This window comes from Leopardus geoffroyi, chromosome A1 (assembly GCF_018350155.1).
Source record: "Leopardus geoffroyi isolate Oge1 chromosome A1, O.geoffroyi_Oge1_pat1.0, whole genome shotgun sequence".
Lineage (NCBI taxonomy): Eukaryota > Metazoa > Chordata > Mammalia > Carnivora > Felidae > Leopardus > Leopardus geoffroyi.
In genome coordinates, this window is record NC_059326.1 from 214,127,659 (window position 1) to 214,149,562 (window position 21,904).

The 21,904-nt window shown below is 38.3% G+C and overlaps 1 protein-coding gene across 13 annotated transcripts in view; it reads left to right on the plus strand.

Moving 5' to 3' along the window:
- DROSHA (drosha ribonuclease III) overlaps positions 1-21,904 on the plus strand; it is a 127,404-nt gene that overhangs the window by 27,065 nt on the left and 78,435 nt on the right. For all 13 annotated transcript variants that reach the window (XM_045441016.1, XM_045441055.1, XM_045441104.1 and 10 more), the window contains 5 exons: positions 3,468-3,554; positions 5,765-5,851; positions 12,862-12,933; positions 14,495-14,576; positions 15,988-16,062. In XM_045441016.1, the coding sequence (XP_045296972.1) occupies positions 3,468-3,554; positions 5,765-5,851; positions 12,862-12,933; positions 14,495-14,576; positions 15,988-16,062 (403 nt within the window). The remainder of the gene's footprint in view (positions 1-3,467; positions 3,555-5,764; positions 5,852-12,861; positions 12,934-14,494; positions 14,577-15,987; positions 16,063-21,904) is intronic.

Sequence of the window (21,904 nt, forward strand, 5' to 3'; positions counted from 1 at the left end):
GGTGGGGGTATACTGCCCCCTGAGCCCAGAGAGGCCCGCCTGGTGTTGTGCTTTCTTCTTCATTGTAGGAGGTGGACGATGCAATCATTTGTCTTTTACTTTGGACTGATATCTTGGTATTGAGATCATTGGCTCTTAAAAATGGTGTGGCTGTGGTAGACCCTGGAGTCTTGGTGGGGTTTATCTCTCACCCTCCAGAGCATGTGTGCTTTGCCAGGGCTTTTAGATGATAAACATGATGTCATAGATGTAGTGGAACATTACAATGTTCTGCAGTATGTCCAGAAGGTCGAGAGTTCCTTGGACTGTTGTGACAGTGAGTGGGAGAGTTAATACAGCCTGGCAGCAAAACTGTAAATGTTGTCTTTTCTGTGTGAATGAACATAGAATGCGAACCATTTCTTATCTTCATTCCGATTGGGGTGGAAAAGAATACATTCAGCAAATCAGTTCCTATACACTTTGTACCTGGGCTCGTATTAATCAGCTCTACGCCGTAGCACCTGGCGCAGCTGGTACAGTACGAGGTACTACGTGGTTGAGCTTGTGGTGGTCTGTAGTCATCCTCCAGGATCCATTTGTTAAACAAAGCTATGATGAAGACTGTCACTCCTGAGCCTTTGGATCCTTAAGGATGGCACTAATCTACACCATCCCCCCAGAGTGATACTGTTTTTGATACCTGTGTTGGGAATGGCAGTAACTTCGGTGGCTTCTGCTTGACCTTTCCCATTATGATGGCTCTTACTCCTCTTCTAGAGCAAGGACCCAGTGTGGAGTGGTGCCATCTGCCAGTTTTGTCAAAGACAATGAAACATTCAGGGACAAGGGGAAACACTCACTGGGCAGATCTGTGTAGTCAGTGGACCTACTGTAAGCCAGACCTTGACCAAGATTCCATTTGTTACCTTAGCTTTATATCACCCACTCTAATGTGTACTAGGGTGATCTATCTAGTCTCCTCCAAGTATCAGTGTTGATTCAGATGCTGTGTTCAACACTCCTTGAACACTCTGGATTCCCCTTTCCCCAACGTACAGTTATTTGGGTAAATGACTGTATACCCTTTGGTGGAAGGACAGGGTTGTCCTGTCCTGTCCAGGTCTAGTAGGGCCCCCTTCCTCCTGTAGGCCTGGAACTGGGTAAGGGATCATGACTTTCTATTGGGGCAGCCTGCCTTCAGCCTCTTGGTTATCCTTTCTTGATTCTTCTGGTGGTGCAAACTAAGTATTATCTTTGCTAGCTACCCATTCATTTTACCTAAGGACACCATGTTCTGTTAACTACTTCCATGACTCTCTGTGAGCCAGACCCCTTTGGTTGCTACTTTGATTTTGCTGGTTATAATGAGACCTGGTTTCTAACAATTAGTCCCATCATCTTGCCTCCCTTGTTTCAGAGTCTTGTCATCCACATTGCTATCAGCAAGCTCTGCTCTGTGACCACCTCTCTTAGAGTCAGCCCTGGCCTGCAGAGAAGGCCACCACTGATCTTCCTAGTGAGGCTGGTGCCCCTTCACCAACACATTCCTTTTGGCCTTTGGCATGTGCTCTGGGCCTTCCCACGGAATATGAGAATCTGGTGCATTTTTCAGTCACAGATAATATATCTATTCCAATGTGCCCACTTCCTTGAGTCTTTGAACTACTTCTCTGTTACAGCAATTTTGGCATTTTAACTTCACTCATCATGGGCCATTGCTTTTTCATGCTTTTAGGAGACATCCTAGTAGGCAGTTCCTGACATCTGGTGTCCTTGAATCCTGAATGTTCCCAAGTCAATTAACTCTTTCCTAACTACTGTTTTGTTCTGGCCCTGTTGGTCAACCACTCTCATCTGGTCCCGTGCAGACTCTTGCTGCTGGCACATGCTGACTAGTTCTTGCAGTTCCTTTGGGACGTAATCTCTCCTCTCAGCACCTCCCCAGCTGGGTTATACTGTGACCTAATTATAGGTCTGTTGGCCGGGAGGGGAGATTGATGGGTGCTGGGACAGGGGGAGGTAGTGTTGCCTTACAGGGACATTGCCTTCAGACACAGGTGAGTGCTTGCTCTTAGTAGACAGGGATGGCCACTTCTGAAGAGGCAGAAGGTTTCAGGGAGTCTGAGGAGTTAAACCTGTATGTCCTCATCTCAGGTTTCCAGGTCTCTTCCCTTGGTCAGTACCTTGGTTGGCCGTCAATTTTCTTTAGGGTCCATCCATTTCTGACCCTGCACTTGGTCCTGGTGCTTTTGGACTGATCCCTGCAGGTAACAAGAGCTTCTTTGTGTGCCTCCAACAGTCCGTCTGGCTTCCACTTGCCTTTCCTCCCCATCTCCTGTTACATTTCTGTGGACCACTTGTTCTTCAAACATCAGCTTTACCTGGGAACCTCTTAGAAATGCAGGTTTGTAGCCTTCTTCATCTGCTGAATCAGAAACCCTGGGGTGGGAAGCAAGCAATCTGAGATTTAGCAAGCTGTCCAGGTGATCTCAAAGCACACTAAAGTTTGAGGGGCTTAGTGCAGCATCAGTGGTGCTTAGCAGTAGCTGTCTATCCCATTATACTTATAGCACGCATTTTCTCAAAGTCTTAAGTACCTGGTACACTGCATCTGCTTCCGCTTGTATACCCTCCCAATTCACCATCTTTGAAAGTTTCAGTTGGCCTGCCATCTGGTGCCAGGGACTCCACCTACCACCTTGATGGGGTCCTCATTGCCAGTGGGTGCTAAGTGATTCAGATCCAAAATCCCTTCTTGTCTCTGGTTTTCTTGGTTCATACCTGGAGCTACACACACTGGATTCTGCAGAAGCAGATGCTAAGATGAAGTTTGGGTGCCCAGTGTTTCTTAGGGATCTTTGCCTGGGAGGGGAAGAGTGTGTAAGCAAGACTGGACAGAGGGTTTATTTGGACTATGAGTCAGTCCTAACAGCCCCTGTCAACCTCGTGGTGATCCAAGGAAGGAGAGCAAAAAAAAAAAGCATCAGTTTATGTTTTCCTTTTCCTATCTTGACCTCCATGCATACCCTATTCTGCCACCTCTCGTGTGTTCTTCATTTCAGGAACCTTCTAATTTTACTCAGCATATTTGATCCTTTTACTGTTTTTTTCCCCCTATCAAAACCTGCTATTACTTTCGAGATTATTTTTCCCTTTTTTTTTTTTTTTTTTTTTTTAGTATATTGGGAGTTTAGCCAAAGGTCAATTATTGTGTTATTTTACAAATAAGAGGAAGATAGAGAAATTTAGATCTAGAAAGTTCTTTATGTTGTCTGAACTCCTGTTATTGCACATGAGGAAATGGGTTAAATACTGGTGACCGGGCAGTCCTTTTTCATCTTGTTAATACTGTTCTTCCTACCAACCTGTGAAGGAACACATTTAAAACCTCTTTTGTCAGACGTGAATCTAGAAAATACAGTCTATTTTTGAATAAAAATAATTTGCTACTTTACTTTTAAACTCACTTTTGGTTCCCCCCTCAGGCCATCAAGCCCTGTCGCCCTATGACCAACAATGCTGGCAGGCTTTTCCACTATCGAATTACAGTCTCCCCTCCTACAAACTTTTTGGTAAGTTCCTAACAAAATCAGATTTCATTCGTTTTAAAATGTAAATAGGTTGAATGTGTGCAAGTAAGTTAAAATGTGAATAGATTCAGTACTGATTCATTTTTTAAATTTTCTTTAAAAAATATTTTATTTTTGATAAAATTGGCCTTTACCATATGACTTTTATTTTGCTTCCTCTCACTGTACTACTTTCTGTACCTTTTTTTCAGTTATGTCGTCAGTGCCACATAGTAGCCACATACATAATAGCCATGACTTTTGGAGCTATTCATTGGAGCTGTGGGAGTTGGAAGAATGCACAGAACACTTTTGCATCTCTTAAAAATCCGTGAATGGCTAATATAAGCTAGCAATCAAGAAGGTCTATTGTATTTATGACAATAGTAGTAATACCTGATATTTATCAACTGTGGTACCAGGAACCACTCTAAGTATTTGACATGTGTTAACTTTTTTCTCACAACAAACCAATGAAGTAGAATTATTATCCCCACTATACAGATGGAGCAGTAGTCCACGTTTTACTCTGAGGTTAAGTAACTTGCTCAAGATTATTCAGATAGTAAGGGTGGAGTGAGGATTTAAGACAGTTTGACTGCAGTGTGCATGACTGTTGGCTGTTGCACTTTGCTGTGTTGTCTTTCACAGTGCATAATTAATTCTGGTTACTTATATCCAGAGATTTCAATTTCAAAATTAGATTGTTAGTGATTATATATTTTAACATTATCGAGAGATAATTCATATACCATAAATTCACCCATTTAAAGTGTATACTTCATGTTGTAATTCTTTTCACAGAATTGTGAAACCATCACCAGAATCTAATTTCAGAACATTTTCATCATCCTGAAAAGAAACCCTGTACTTAATGTAGTCAGTTCTTTTGTATCCCTCAGCCTTCAACAACTATTAAGAGACTTTCTGCCTCTATCATTAGCCTGTTCTAGATATTTCATGTGAATGGGATCATAGAAAATGTGATTTAGCTTCTTTCAATCAGCATGTTTTTAGATTCACCCATGTTGTAACATAAAACTCCATTCTTTTTTATGGCCAAATAATATTCCCTTACATGGATATACTACATTTACCTGTTGACGAGTTGACGAACATTTGGCGGGTCTCCACTTTGGGGCTCTTACGAATAATGCTGCTGTAAATTTGTAGACGTTTCTCTGTGGGTGTATGTTTTCTTTTCTCTTGGGTATAAACCTGGGACTAGAGTTGCTGGATCACGTTGTAAGTATGTTTAAGGAACTACCAAGCTGTTTTCCAAAGGGGCTATACCTTATTATCTTGTCAGAAGTTCTTTCTATTATATTTAATTTAGACCAGCTTTATTTAGAGATATCCAAATAGAAAGTTAACAGTAATATTATGTTACTAATGTACAAAACAACTAATGTACATGTGGATATTCTTTAGCGTGTTCTTTCCGTTCTTCACGTATATATAATGTTTAAAAGAATAATGTTCAATACCTGTGTTAAAAACTGTCTTTTAAGTTACCAGTCTTGGTAATTAGTTCCATAGTTAGCATCTAGGATTAAAAATGGTGGGTTATAAGAATAGCATAAGGAAGAGAATCTCATACACTTAGATTAACAATTGTATGTTTTAATCACAGATTGAATTTTCAGATAATTAATGTTTTTGACATTATGTGGGAATTGATTTCTAACTGTGTGTGGTGGGTAGCTTCTCTTTGGAGGGCCTGGGAATGGCGCTGTGAGGGGTTGTGCCTGTGGCACCCTGACGTCTTTTGGAGACTTTCAGGTGGTTGCTAGTCTTGACTATCGTGATCCTGAGTTTTTTTTTCCAATTTGAGCTTTGAGTTGACTGTGCTATTATCTTGTTCTTGTTAGGACTTTTGTTAGGTCAGAAATATAGTTCAGTAAGAATAGATCTGGTAGTATTGTGGGATTAAATACAACAAGTTCCTAGAAAATGAAGCCATATAGCCTTTTTCTCCTTTATGATACCCATAATAAACATTTTGATAGTCTCAGTATGTAAATATTATTGAAGCTAGAGAATTCCACCAACCAAGAGAATTCCACCTAAAATTAAACTTTTGTATAAAGTTGTCCCTGGAGTTTAGAAAAATGTCAGTGGAGTCCATTGTTGATAGCTTTGTATTCTTATGGATTTCTGCACATGCAAATTATATTGTTTAATTCATGCTTTGTGTTTCTGTTTGCTTTCAGACTGACAGACCAACTGTTATAGAATATGATGATCATGAGTATATCTTTGAAGGATTTTCTATGTTTGCACATGCCCCCCTGACCAATGTAAGTATGTGCTAATTGACTGGCTTTCTCCTGTCCTGTACCCTCTTCTTTCTTTTCATTCTTTCCCTCTAAAAGTCAAAATAATTTTTTTTCTTCTGGCTTCTAAGTAACATTTACTTTGTGTTCCTCTGCATGAGCTGCAGGAAGTCTGCAGCAGTTTGTGTCAGGTGGGGGTGTGACATCTGTGCTAATGAGTCACAGGTTTGGTCCACATTAAATGGTGTAAGTAAACATGTGTCAGAATAACATTTTGAAAGTGTGAAAGATTGAAAAAGAAGGATAAACTGTGGATTAATGTGTTGAAGCTATTTTGAGTTGGGTGTCCTTCAGAAGAAGGTTGGAAAGTTTTAAGGAGCGGCTATTTAGTCTTGGAGCTATAGAAAAAGAAATAGTGCTGTGTACAGGACATCTGGACCCTGAATTAATTTCATACAAGTTTCTGCTTTCAAATCCCAGGACTATGTCTTCTTTAAGAGATTTGGTCTGACATACAGATCTGTGATATTTTTATATAGGTATTAAAGCTGCTTTGTTGGTAATTGGTTCAAATGGGAAATTCTGTATCTATGAGTCAAAATCTTTCTCTTTCAAAGCTAACAGTCTTGGTAATTGTCTTCTTCCGTATTCTAGTTGGACATAGAGTACAATTTGCTGGCAGCTCGAAAAGGCAGTACAGCAGTATACTTTACCCAGTCTAGATGCTGTTGTAGGACTTACTAAATTATAGCCGTGATGTGCCTACATTAAAATACAATGTTCTTTAAATCCTTTCTGAATTGTTTATAAGAAATTACATTTGCAGTTTAAAAAGTTATTTAAGTGCTGTTTACTCAAAATGTGAAATTCTGTTCCATTGGAGAGTAAAGAATAAAATTTGCCTAACTTTGTTCCTTTCTGTCATTCTTTTTTCTTTATAAGTAGACATGATTCTATAATAGTGATACTAATTTATTTATTTAATGTTTGTTTATTTTTTGAGAGAGGGAGAGAGAGTGCGAGCACGAGCGGGGGAGGGGCAGAGAGAGACACACACGCACACACACACGCACGCACGCACAGAATCTGAAGCAGGCTCCAGGCTTTGAGCTGTCAGCACAGGGCCTGACGCAGGGCTTGAGCACATGAACCGCGAGATCATGACCTGAGCCAAAGTCAGATGCTTAACTAAATGAGCCACCCAGGTACCCCAGTAGTGATACTAATTTAAAGCAGATTCTTTTCTTTTCTTTCCTTTTCTTTTCTTTTCTTTTCTTTTCTCTTCTTTTCTTTTCTTTTTTCTTTTCTTTTTGATTTTTTTAATATTTATTTATATTAGAGAGAGAGAGAGAGAGAGCAGGGGAGGGGCAGAGAGAGAGACTGAGACAGAATCTGAAGCAGGCTGCAGGCTCTCAACTGTTAGTACAGAGCCCGACAGCTTGCGAGCTGTGGGGCTGGAACTCCCAAGCTGTGACATCATGACCTCAGCCGAAGTCGGATGCTCAACTGACTGAGCTACCCAGGTGCCCCAAAGCAGATTGTTTTCTTAATGGAATTTTTCTTACTCTACTATATATTTTATCCTAGAGAATTTTCAAGCTCCAGGCTCTCAGCTGTCAGTACAGAGCCTGACAGTACGAGCCCATGGGGCTTGAACTCCCGAGCTATGAGATCATGACCGGAGCTGAAGTCGGACACTCAGCCGGCTCAGTCACCCAGGTGCCCCAAATCAGATTGTTTTTTTAATGGAATTTTTCTTCACCATATATTTTATCCTAGAGAATTTTCTTTAGAAGATAGTTACATTCTAAATATAAAAATAAAATCATTTGATAATATATATAACATCTACCTTCAGTGTGGACCATAATATAGAAACGAATGTAATGTTGGACCATTCTTTTTCTGAGATATAATTGACATATACCATTATATTAATTCCAGGTGCATAGTGTAATGATTCAACATCTGTACATATTGTGAGATGATCACCACAGGAAGTTTAGTAACATCCATCACAACACAGTTACAAAATTTTACATTGAACCATTCTTTAATAGTCTTTATGAAAAACCACTAAAAGGATTTTGAATTTTGATGGTTTCTTTACTTTTTTTTTTTTAATGTCTCAGGCACTCCAACCTTTTGTTACACCAAACCTCATAGTCTCAGAGTAGGAAAGGCCATTGGAAGTCCTATAGCCCAGCTCCCCCAACATAATACATTTCTTTTTTCCCCTCAGTGGGCTTGTAAATATAAATAATTTAGTTACTATGAAAATATTTAAAGTTATCTATCTTATCTCTTATTTCCTTAGAAGTAGTATAGATCTTGGGATGCCTGGGTGGCTCAGTCAGCTAAACGTCCGACTCTTTATTTCGGCTCGGGTCATGATCCCAGGGTCATGGGAACAAGCCCTGTGTCGGGCTCCGCACTGAACATGGAGCCTGCTTAAGATTATTTCTCTCTGGGGTGCCTGGGTGGCTCATTCAGTTAAGCATCTGACTCTTGATTTCAGCTCAAGTCATGACCTCATGGTTTTGTGAGTTTGAGCCCTGCATAGGGCTCTGCACTGACCAGTCGGAGCCTGCTTGGGATTCTCCCTGTCTGCCTCTCCCCCTTGTTTGCTCTCTCTCTCTCTCTCTTAAAATAAATAAACTTAAAAAAAACAAGTAATCTCATCTTAACTTTCAGTCTCACCTTAATCAAAGGAGGAAGCATTGTGGCTCCAGAGAAACCAGGGATTTAAGCATTAGTGAATTCCACTTACTAGCTGTGTGGTTTGACATTTCAATCTTTATAATCCTTGATTTTCTTATCTGTAAGATAGAAGTATTAGTTGTAGCAATCTTACCAGCTTCTGGGAAAAATAAATGAGAGGACACATGAAAAGTGTTTGTCATGTTTTTTGGCACATGATACATGTTGGCATTTCTTATTTCAGGTAGTATGTCAGACCTTGGTTTGTGTCTTTCTTCTAATTCTTTTTTTTTTTTTTTTTTTTGAGCCAATTCTTTATATTTATGTGACCTTGGATGAGTGATTCTTTGCACTTTTTAAAAAGCCTGTCAGCACAGGGTTTGGCACTGAGAGGCTGCTAATGCTTCATTAATTGCAGTTGTTACTGTTGTTATGCAATAAAAGATAGGTCTGAAAAAATTCCTGGCTTCAGCATATATTTTATATAAATACTCAAGTTCTCCAAATTTGAGAACTTAACTCTGTAATGAGAAGATAAGCCTCATCATTTATGTTAGAGATGTTGATAAAATAAATCGAGTTTTAAGCTGAATGTTGTACAGTTCATAGGGATTAGATCCATCAAAGGCCTCTTGAATTTGAAATAGCCTCCCAGAAAAAGAATTATTAAATTGCTTTACTGATCTGATTCATTTTCTTGCTAGAGAGAGCATATCAGCAAGAAGGGCATGCAAATGATGGTAACATTAGAATCTCAGCAAATCTAGTTCTGACAAGTTTTCTTAAGATCTTCTTGAATTGAAGTGGATTGAAAGCCTTGTTGGCTAAGTATAGAGCATTTGGGAGAATTTTATCCTTTTATGTAGTACATTTTCTATTACTTGCAATACCTGATATTATTAAAGATTTTGACAACATAACTAAAGTTATAAAGATATATGTATTAGATGCATCATGTCTTGTCCTGTCCTCAAAAACACAAGAAAACCCCTGCTTTTAGTTGGCTTTCCATTTCTAGTAGTCTTACTGCCCTGGATTTAGCTGTCCAGCACCTGGAAGTAGTAGAGTTAGAATGTAGAAGTTTAGGGAGTGTTTTCTGTTTCTTTTTGGTAGTATGAAATAAGAGTTGGTGTCAGTATTCAAACATGTTTTAAGAAATGGTAGGCATTTATATTATTTGATTGGCCATTGGCTTTGAAATAAATTGAGCTTGCCATATGTAGAAAAGTGACAAATTCTCTGAGTCTTAGAGAGAGATGGTTTGAATAGAAAAGGAGACTTTGCCTTTCCAGATTTGTATATCTCATAAGAGCTCTAGTGGTGTGGGTGAGAGCCCAAAAGAAAATAAAGTATAGGGACACCTGGGTGGCTCAGTTGATTAAGTGTTGTTTGACTTTTGATTTCGGCTCAGGTCATGATCTCCTGGTTCATGAGATTGAGTCCTGTGTCTGGCTCTGCTTTGAGTCCTGTGTCTGGCTGGAGCCTGTTTGGGATTCTCTCTCTCTGCTGCCACCAACCGCCCCCCCCCCCCCCCGCCTCCCCTGCCCTTTTCCCCAGCTCACACATTTGCTCTCACTCTCTCTCTGTCTCTCTCTGTCTCTCTCTCTTTCGAAAAAAAAAAAGAAAAGAAATGAAAGAAAGAAAATAAAGTATGTAGAAGAGAAGAGCTCAAAGAAGGAATCCCAGGAAGTGATTTTAGTTGAAATGATATGGGAAAGGACCAGTGGAGTTGCTTTTGCGCGTGGTAGGAGGAATCAAGTTGACACATTTGCTCTTTCTCTGACTGCCTCTTGGGCTATTCCCAAGGGCTCTGGTCCTTTTCTCTTCTGGATGCTCTCTCCTGAGTAATGTAGTCTCGCTCACGGTTTTTCCTCCCATGCATCTTCTGATCAAATGGATACTTTTGGCTTTGACGTGTGCTCCACACTCACATTTCAGATTGCCTTTTGGACATATCCACCTTGATATCCCCTCAAGTACCTCACCTTCAACCTATGCAAAACTGAACTTGTCCTTTTCCTCACATACTGAATTTGAGGTATTCAGAGGACACCCTAAGAATTTCTTTGTATTAATGCCATTGTGGTTTATCTGTTCATTAGGCCAGAAATCTAGAGATTATTCTCTCTTTCCTTTTTCACTTCCACATCAGAACAGTCATTGTATATTTCACTAACATCTCCCTTGTTTAAATTTGCTCTTTTATTTCCAGTCTTCTCTTCATTTGGCTCCTGGACTGTTTTTTTCATCAGACTCCAGTCTGGGCTTCCAGTGTCTGGCGTTGCTCTATAAACCATTGCCACACTGTTTACATAGCATCCCATCCAAAATGTAAACTCTCTCACTTAAAGTACTTGGGTAACCTCTCGTTGCCATAAGGATAAGCCTTGAATCGGTAACATGGTTTATACAGTCTGTAGCACACAGTTTATACTTTTCCTGTCTAGAATCTCCTTGCTTCTCTCTCTCCATGTATTTCACGCCTGAACCGCTTAAAGACTTAGTCTTCCCCAGCTCCCTTTTCTCTTTCTTGCTAAAAACTAAACACCTGTTCTTTCCCAACTTAATTTTTCTGGATGACCTAGAAAATTTCTCCCCATCTTTGCAGACTCAACTCAGATGTTACCTCCTCTTTGGTTCTTTTGTACTTTATACTTTTTTGTTTGCTTATTTGTTTTCAGGTGCACTTACACGTTACATTGTATACATTCTATTTGTACTTGTTTACATGCCTGTTTGCCTCTTTAGATTCTTGCCTTTTAAAAAAGGCTGTGGCTTATTTTAGAGTAACTCTGAACCTAGCATAGTTGTTAGCAAAGAATAGATATTTAAAAATATGAATAGGGGCACCTGGGTGGCTCATTTCGTTAAGTGTCTGACTTCGCTCCAGTCATGATCTCACATTTCGTAAGTTTGAGCCCCGCGTTGAGCTCTGTGCTGACAGCTCAGAGCCTGGAGCCTGTTTCCGATTCTGTGTCTCCCTATTTCTGCCCCTTCTCCAACTCGCACTCGCGTGCTCGCTCTCTCTCTCTCTCTCTCAAAAATAAATAAATATTTAAAAATATGAGTAATACACACATTTGTAACTCAAATATTTTTATATGCTATAGGAATAAAGAGCTTAAAAATAATAGTGGCCTTAGTATATCACGTTAGTTGGATTTCTTATTAGAGTTAACTATAAATTTCACTCAAATAAGCCACTAAAAAAAAAATGAAAAAGCACCAAAGAACTAAACTTCTTTGCTGAGAAACACATTTCCAGCAGATGGCATTATAAGACTATTTTTGTTTTTCTTATCATTCTTTTTGGTGGTAGAATTAAAGTTTATTTCTGGTTGCTATGGTTTCTAAAAAGATTGCATCTATATAAAATCATCTATGGACAGATTGAATGGCCAGAAAAGCCTACTTAACACATCTCTAGGCTTCTGAGTCTATTATTTTCCCCAGCTAGTCAGCTAACACACTACAGTGACCTCACACTTTCCCTCTCATTCCTTCCTTCATTGAAAAATATACTTATGGAAAACCTATTATATGTAGGCCCTTGGCTAGTGTCTGATGACCAAACAAAATAGATGTGGTTTTATTTCACCTGAGCCTTCCTTCGTTTTCACACAGACCCTGAGTATTAGAACACCTAATGAAAGGTGTATTCTCTGGTGCCTTAGAGCTGTGGTCTAGAGCAAAATTTTCTTATTTACCAGCTCCCATTTGCCTTAGACAAGGTAGCTGATGACCCTGCCGTAGTTTCCTCCACTGTACAGTGGGGATAATAGTTGTGCCTATCTTATAGGTGTATGTGAAGTAGTACAACAGTGCCTGGCTCAATAACTGTTAGCTATTATTATTTTTATTACTGTGTATGCTTTTGCTCCAGAGCCACATGGGCAGTGAGTTATGTGCACTTTGTTGACAGGAATCTATAACCAATGGGTTGTCATCCAGCTGTCCCTGATGTACCTGAAGAGCTAAAGCTTCTGAAGGATTTTAAAAACCTGAGTAAAAGAAATATTTAATTGTGGTTTTATTAATACTTTAGAGGCAATATATTTGGTTTAAATGGCTTCTTATCATATTTATGCTGCTGCTAATATAATAACATGATAGTTAATTAAGCACCAACATTATGCAGGCTTCCTATAGAGGCCAGGCTATCTGGGTTCTTGCCATTAAAATCCAGCAGTTGTGGTCAAAGCTCTGTGTATGGTACTGTTAGCAGCTTAGGTTAAGGTGAAACTTTCTTATTTGGTTCATGGCCTTCTGGGTCAGATAGCAAGTGCATGTGTACTATGAAGGAAGAACTGAACCTATCATTTTTCTTATTGCAGATTCCACTGTGTAAAGTAATTAGATTCAACATAGACTACACAATTCATTTCATTGAGGAGATGATGCCTGAGGTAAGAGAAAAGGTTATTTAATAGCTTCATATAGTTTGCTCTTTTGTTTATTTCACACTCATTTGTTTAAAGCATTGAACTTGGTCAGCTCTGGCTATTTGCCATAGGAATGCCCTTAAAGTGTGGTGTTCACTGTTGAAAGGGCAGTGAGATGTAGCTCTAGGAGCAAGGTTAAAATTTGGGTCCTTTTTCAACTTCTACTGACCTATTTTGGAACTTCTTTCTCCTCATGTTGCATTTACTGATGGTAACTTTACATCTGTTTCCAGTTTGTTTTGGAAAAGGGGACAGATTTTGGTTATTGGTCGTTATCGGAGAGGAAATTAGAACAGTGAAACCGAATCTGATAGCTGTTGGAATAATCTTATTCATTATCTCCAGTGACAAGATCAGTGCTTGATTCATTTTTCTTCCCATATATTTACATATTTTTCCTAATTGTTTTTCATTGCGGATGCTCAGCGGCTGATTTATCTAAATATATGCAAGAGGTTTAAAATTCCAAAGCAAGATTAATGCGAATCTCAGAATGATTCATTGCCTGATCTTGAATTTAGTGGTGTCAACAAATCACACTAAGAAATAGCAACTAGACAGCAAACAAGCTTGTGCACTTAACATTTGTTGAGTCGGGGTCGATTTCCTGAGCCCCCAGCTCTTCTTGCGAACCTTGTTTAACAGTGCGGCTTTGTCACGGGCAGTGGAGCACTGAGGGGGATTGACGAGCACGACACACATGCTTAGCTTGTACCTGCTTCATTCTGAGCGAGTCCTGGGAATTCTACCTGTCTTTCAAAAAAAGTAAAGAGAAGGGGCCACCCCTTCATTCTCCAGCTTAAAAGGGCTTTTTTGCTTCCTTTTGATTTTTAAGGTCATAAGCCTTCATTTGCTGTTGTAAAGGTTGATGACTGCTGGCGTGATCTCACACAGGGTGATTTGTGAACCCTGAGCAAGACAAGTGGGAAGAATTAGGAGACAAGTCTCACTTGTAAATATATTGTCTGTTAAGCTTGTTGATGGGAGAAATTTTGGTACTAGGTTTTGTAGTTTTTCTTAGCCCTTTATTTGCCTTCATTAAGAGTTTGAACTTTTTTGGGCACAAAAGACCTCTTTTTATGGTAACTCTGTAATAGTGATTCTGGGTGTTTGAAGGGTAAGGGTGAGCAGGGGTAGGGTTGGGGGACAAACCTATTAGAGCCTGTCAGTATGTGTGTGTGTGTAGTTTGAATTAACCAAAAGTCCCTAGGAGATTCTAATTCTGAGATTTATAAGTGGATTAGGAAAATACAAGGTTTTAATTTTTAAATTTCACATCATTTTATTTGTATGTTTGGAAGGGCTGAGTTCATATTTTTGTAGGAATTCTAATGGCATTATTGCCTACTTTATATAGCCAGCCAATTAGCTCTTGTAGGACAGTGGCCATATTTTTTAGGAAATTACCTGATTTTAGTATAGTTTTAATACACATTTTTTTAAGACACTTGACTAGGACAAGTTGAATCTTTCGTTGATATATATTTGCTGTAGTATAGTAATTTGATTTTGGTTTATTTTTCAGAATTTTTGTGTGAAAGGACTTGAGCTCTTTTCGTTATTCCTGTTCAGAGATATTTTGGAATTGTATGACTGGAATCTTAAAGGTAAATAATAGGATATAAAGAAAAGTATAGTGCTTATAAAAGAATATTGTAATATGTGTAAAAACTTATGAAAGTGTGGAAACAGTTGAAATTTCCCTTATTTTTGAAATACCCAGGGAAAAGTATATTATTCATAAGAACAGTTGTTATCATTTGATGTGAATAAGTTCTTATTTTAATACAGTTTGACAATGTTCATTAGCTAAAATTACCATTATCCATTATCTGATGATACCTCAGAAGATGATACCAGTTACTATGAGTAACTACCTTAAAATTTTTTTTTTTTTTTTTCAACGTTTATTTATTTTTGGGACAGAGAGAGACAGAGCATGAACGGGGGAGGGGCAGAGAGAGAGGGAGACACAGAATCGGAAACAGGCTCCAGGCTCTGAGCCATCAGCCCAGAGCCCGACGCGGGGCTCGAACTCGCGGACCGCGAGTTCGTGACCTGGCTGAAGTCGGATGCTTAACCGACTGCGCCACCCAGGCGCCCCAGTAACTACCTTGATTTATGTACACTAGGGAAAATCTCATTAGTTAATATTTTAAATTTATTGACCTTTACTGTAATAAACTTCTTCTAAGAGGACAGTTTACTAAAACAGAATTTTGGTTAGCCTTCAAAACACACACATACACTTTGAGCTGTATCAGTTTAAAATTAGTTCTTTTAAAATTTTTTTTTTTTTTAACATTTATTTTTGGGAGACAGAGTGTGAATGGGGGAGGGACAGAGAGAGGGGGAACACAGAATCTGAAGCAGGCTCCAGGCTCTGAGCTCTGAGCTCAGTCTGAGCTCTGTCAGCACAGAGTTGGACGTGGGGCTCGAACTCACGAACTGTGAGCTCATGATTGCTTAACTGACTGAGCCACCCAGGCACCCCCAAAATTTAGTTCTTAGATAATTGTTCATTCCTTTGGAAGTATCTGTATTCCATCAGTCATTGACTTACCTAATTTTAAAACAGTGTATTGATGGATGGCTTTTCAAACCAAGTTTTTAATGGCATTTCTCTCTTTTCCCCCCAGTTGTATTGATTAAAGTAGAACAGAATTAAAATACAAGCATATTATATCATGCAGTAGTTCAGTTATAACAAGTCTTTATATTTTTGGATTTCTAAAAATAGTTTTCCTGTACATGTCATATACTAGGTATATCCTTGGGGCCTTTATTCTCCTCTGACTTTGGGGACTCCCCTCACTGCAGTCTTCATTGGGTGTTTGTGGCAGTTACCACATGATTGATTGAGCCGTTGGGGAGAAGAAGGGGTGGTGTTTTTTATGTCCCTACTTCTCTGGTGGTGTTTTGTTGTGGTTGTCATAAATCTTAGGAATTAAGCCGCAGCGTTTGTTTTCTAAGGCTGTTTTATTTATTTTTTCTTTCCTTTTCACTTGTTTGCTTTAGGCCCTTTGTTTGAAGACAGTCCTCCCTGCTGCCCAAGATTTCATTTCATGCCACGGTTTGTGAGGTTTCTTCCAGGTAAATCTTTTGGCTTGTCAGTGACCCAGTGTGATAGTGCATCTGAAAATAAGCCTGCCGTTCTCCTTTCAATCTTTATGGACAACTTCCCATCTCAGATACTGTTAATTATCTACTTCTTAGGTCAGGAATGAAATGTAAAATTACACATTCTGATTTGTACCCCTGTATAATATATGATAGCCCCAAATTAGATGACAGTGGACAAGCGATTTATAAATTTTGAAGATCTAGATAAAGTATCATGCAAGTATTAAAATTAATATGGGAAAACTATGACTCCAAAAAATGCATATAGTTAGTTGGAAAACAATTGGTATAAAATTTTATATGCACTATGATTATAACTAAGGCAAAAATTACTGCAATAATAGGTATATTAATATACTGTATTATAGGTGGTTTTTTTCCTATTTTTTTTTGACACATGCTTTTATGCATTTTATAGTGAAAAAATAAGTTATTTTCTCACTAAGTAAATGTATTACTTTTTAACTTTCATTTATTTATTTTTTTATTTTAGACAAAATACGAGTGGGGAGAGGGGCAGAGGAGGGGTGGCAGGGTGTGAGAGAGAATCCCAGGCAGGCTCCATGCCCAGTGTGGAGCCTGATGTGGGGCTTGATCCCAAGATCCTGGGAACATGACCTGAGCCAAGATCAAGAGTCAGACACTCAACCAACAGAGCCACCCAGGAGACCCTTTAATTTTTTTAAAGCAGTATTTTAAGTTTTACATTTTTTTTTTTCAAGAGTCTAGCTATGCGATATGGTATTCTATTTAGCATTTTTAAAAATGACAAGGTTTTCAATGAAATCTTTGGATGCGTTTTTGTTTGCAAAATCTTTACCTAAATGAATTCATCCCTAGAATCTCCTTCTGGCGTCACACTTTCTGGTGACATCTTTCTATTCCTCCAGCCTCTTATGCCCTAGTCTGTTTGCTTCTACCTGAATCTGTCTTCCCTTTTCTCCCTGTGTGGAGCCACCTTTCTTTGCCTTCCCTCTTCAGTCTTGTGCTCTGAAGTCTATCTCTCAGCTCTACTGACCTCAGCCCCTTGTGCTAGCCACCAACCTCCATTGAAATATCAGTTTGGCCATTTGCCTTTTCTTGTTCTGTATATGGGCCACTCAGTGATACTGGAGAAAAACAATTAGCTGCTGCAATAGATCTGTGGTCTACAATTTCATCTGGGGAGCTTTTCAGAGTGTAAACTTTCTGCCCACATCTGCATATCAGCAATTTCAGGAGGTCAGCCCTGTGTTCATGCTCTCCTTCTCATGCCTCTTGTCCTCCTGGATGCTGGAGACCTTGCCTCCCCATGCCTCAGAACCCTCGTATGAGCCTGTCAGACCTTGGTCCATTCACAGCCTGGCTTTGCGTGGGCGCCGTACCCCCTCTAACTCTGTCCCCACCCCCTTGCAGCTGCTGATGCCAAAGCTATCCTCCCAAAAACCACATCAGTTTCAGTCTCTTCCCTGATGTGGTACCTGGGCTCTTGACCCTCTCTTCTGTGTGCTGAGCTCTTTTCGCTTTCCTCCTAGCTCTCTGATCTGTCTTTTATGGCTTTTGTTTCTTGTCTACTCATTCTAGTTTAGATTTTCCTCAAGATTTTGTCCTTGATACTCTTCCCTTAGTTGAGACACTCAGTCACAATGGCTTATTTTTATTTTAGAGTAGCGTTACTTATATTTTTGGTATTATTGTTAATGCTTATTTTATTGGAAAGTTTCATTTGGAAAATGCATTCAAAAGCTTTTCTCCTTTGTACAGCTGGTTTTATTTTATTGAGAAGTCCTTTTTTCTTTTCATGTGAATGTATCTCTGATTTTATAATGGAACTTTAGCAACGAACTTATTAGAAAATGGTGTTAGAGTGAGCTTGTTGAAAGCCTTTCCTTTCTCTATCTGTCTGCCTCTAGGCACTTTATAACCAAACAAATTCGAAGAGAAAGTGGACAGTTTTAAAGTCATCTTAAAGAAAAATCTTATGTCAGATATTTACTTTGTGGGATTTGAACTCTTACAAAGTGTTTCCTATAACTATGTAGGGATAACATTCAGTTTGTCATAAAGAAAAAGGTCTATTGATTTATTTTTAAGCAGGATTTACTTTTCCTTGGACTTCCTTTTGGAAATATATATATTAAAAAGCCCTGAAAGATACAGAAAAATATTTAACGTATAAAATGCATTTTGGTATTGGGTGGCAAATTATGATTGATTTGTTTTCCACAATACGATTTCATTAAGATCTTTTAGAAAATGGTGAATAAAAAACATTTTAAGGCTGTTTCTACATAGTTGTCATCATACTAATGTATGATTTGCATCCCAGTTTTTACTAATTCATTGAGTAGATGGATACTTTTAAAGAATGTGGTATATAGTACCAAATTTCTTCTCTAAAGAATAGCATCAGTTTATGCTGCCATGAAAAATGCATTATTAGTCATCTTCACATTTTGGACCCTCCCTCCTTTTTTCTTCACTTCTTCCTTCCTTCCTGTAACTTCATGAGGCTAAGGAGTAAACAGTGTCTGTCTTGTATCAGTGCTAACATACTACTTGGCACATAGCAGGGACTCAATAAATATTTGTTTACTGACTTTAATTGATCACAGTAGTGCCTTAGTTAATTATTCCTGTATTTTGTTACTAATAAGAGTGAATGTACTTTCAAATGTTCTCTGGTATTGTCTCTCATTTTTAAAAATAAAAATTTTAATGTTTATTTTTGAGAGAGAGAGTGACAGTGTGAGCGGGGGAGGAGCAGAGGTGGGGGGGGGGGGGACACAGAATCTGAAGCAGGCTCCAGGCTCTGAGCTGTCACCACAGAGCCTGACACAGGGCTCAAACCTATAAACTGTGAGATCATGACCTGAGCCAAAGTCGGATGCTTAACTAACTGAGCCACCCAGGTGCCCCTTGTATTGTCTCTCATTTTTAAAAAGTAAACCGTTGAAGTATAACACAAACACTGAAAAATGCCCATATCATAAATATAAGACTTCAGTGAATTTGCACAGTGAATATGACTCTGTACTCAGCACCCAGATCAAGATTATCAGCATCCAAGATCCCCTTTGCAGTCACCTCCCTGCTCCTCAAGGGTAGCCTCTGTTCTGACTTAAAATCACCATGTTAGCTTTGCTTGTTTTTTAATGATAAAAGCTATAATTGTGTGTTCCTTTTTATTTTTGTCTTATTTTGCATTAAGAGTTTTTGAGACACCTGTTCTACTTAACTGTAGTTGGTTCATTCTCATTACTGCATAGTATTATATGGTATGACTAAGATGTATTCAACCTATCTGTGATTAATGGGCACTTGGGTTTTGTTAGTTTTTGGCTCTTTCAGATACCATACATATGTTCATCGTTATACTTGTACATGCCTTTTGGTGAGTGTGTATTTGTGCTTTCTCATTGTGGATATATACCTAGGAGTGGACTAGAAATTTTGGTTGTGTTTATATTAAGCTTTGTAGATAATTTCTAACAGTTTCCCAAAATGGTTGTTTCATTTTCCATCCCCACCAGTAGTATTATATGACCTTTCAAGTTATTCTGCATTCTCACCAACACCTGGCATTTTTCTTTCTTTTTCAAGTTAGCCATTTTGTTGAGTGTTCAGAGGTATCACATTATTGTTTTAATTTTCATTTCCCTAATGACTTATGAAATGGAGCATCATTTCATATATTAACTTTTGGATATTGTCTTTTGAAGTGTCTGTTTAAGTCTTTAGCTTATTTTTCTACTCAGTGATGTCTGCCTTTTTCTCATTTATTTGTAGGTATATAGTATATGGATTATAGATGAGACTTCTGTGAGATGTATAGATTGCTAATACCTTCTCTGTTGATTGCTTTTTCATTATCTTAATGGTGATTTTTGATGAACATAAATTCTTAATTTTAACATAGTCTATACCCAATTTTCCTTTTATGCTTAGAGTTTTTTGTATCTTGTGTATGAAATCTTTGCCTATCTTAAGGTCATCAAGATACTCTCCTGTATTTTCTAGAAATTAGATCTTTAATATGTCTCAAAATTTGTTTCTCTAATTGGTATAAGAATCAAGATTCCTTTTTTTAAATATGGACGTCCAGTTGATCCTGCACCATTTATTGGAAAGATCATTCTTTCTTCACAGAATTGAAGTGTTACCTTTACCCTTTATTGGCTAAACTGTGTGTGTGTGTGTGTGTGTGTACACAAATAATACAAAAGTGTGTAAAGCAAAAAAGTAAACATCTCCTTCTAGAAGGGTGAAAATGAGTAGGTGCTATAAATGGTTTGGTTTGTATTCGTTTTAATCCATGTAGGGAAAATTATGCTTTTCTTCTTCAAGTGGGATAACACTAAATATGTTATACAGCTTGCCTTTTTTTACTTGACTATTTCAGACATCCGCTATAAAAATACATTGCCTTATTCTTTAACACCTTCATAGCATTCTGTAGTATGAATGGACATTAATTTTTTGGACAGTTCCTCTAGTGACGAATATTTTAGAGATCTCTGTTCTTTTCTCCAGTACATATAAATACTTCGACAATAGTCTTGTATATCTTCTATGAGCTAGAGTTCTAGAAGTGAAATTATTTGTTAAGACAGTATGCACATTTTAAATCTAGAAAGATGTTGCCCACATGTTCTCTAGAAAGGACATAATAGGTAGTTCTAACCAACATTTTTAACAGTATCCTTTTTCTATGTATCTGTCCACGTTGGATATTATGTCTTTTATAGTTTGTCCATCTGGCAGGCAAAATGTAATCTCATGGTGATTATCTGCATCTTACTTGAACTCTTATGAGAAAGAGCAGCTTTCATATATTTCAGGTTTTTCATGATCCTCTCATTCTCATTTACTTTTCATTTATATCAATTTATTATATCTAATTGACAGTGTATCAGTCATCATAATTTTTCTTTAGTTCCCCAGTTTACACAGTTTTGAAGACAGCGGTTTCATTTGCTCCATACAGATTTATCCAAAATTAAGGTTATAGTTTAAACCAAGGATTATTTAATGCAGGCCAGTTTACCAGGAGTCAAATCACAGAGCAACTAGTTTATTGAGATTTTAAGGATTTTCTCAAGTTTTTGTTTCTTTCCAATCCCTACCTCTACCTTTGGTAGCCAGACTATTGATAAGAGCTCTTCTTGAATTAAAGGTTTTATTCTTGCTCTACCTGGGGCCAAGGCAGGGTATAACTCAAGACAGGAAGCTGTACTTCTGGGAAACCTGGTCATTGCTTACATCATCACTGTAGTAAACCCTCGGAATTCCTGAATCCGTTTTGCAAATCTGTTTATTACCTTGCAAATTGATTTCTGGAAATTGCCCCATTCTGGAGAAGCAGTTTTCAAGGCATGGCTGAGAGAGAGCCAGAGGGGGAGACTATCTCAAAATTCCCAGGGGGCCAAGTGTAGTGGGATAAAAACATCAATTGATATAGCATCTTAATATAACTTTCTATTTGGAGAGTGATTTTTTGAGGGGGGAGTTTAGAAAATACCTGTTAATACACATTTTCAAAAGTTGAGATTATGTGAAGACATGTTAGCAGGAATATACAGGAAACATAATAATGCAGTTATACAGTTATTCTCCATGTAGGAAAGAGGAAGGTATTTTTATAGTTCTTAAGATAACTATTAACCATTGAAAAATACTTGCTTAACCAGCCATATTCTTAACACAGATTCCCTAACAAATTGTTACCCCCCCCCCCCATATAAATAATCAAGCAATATAAGCTGAGAGAATTGGGTCTCTGAGAAACAGTTTATAAAGTCTGTCAGTTCGTTAATGACTGTCCAGATTCATT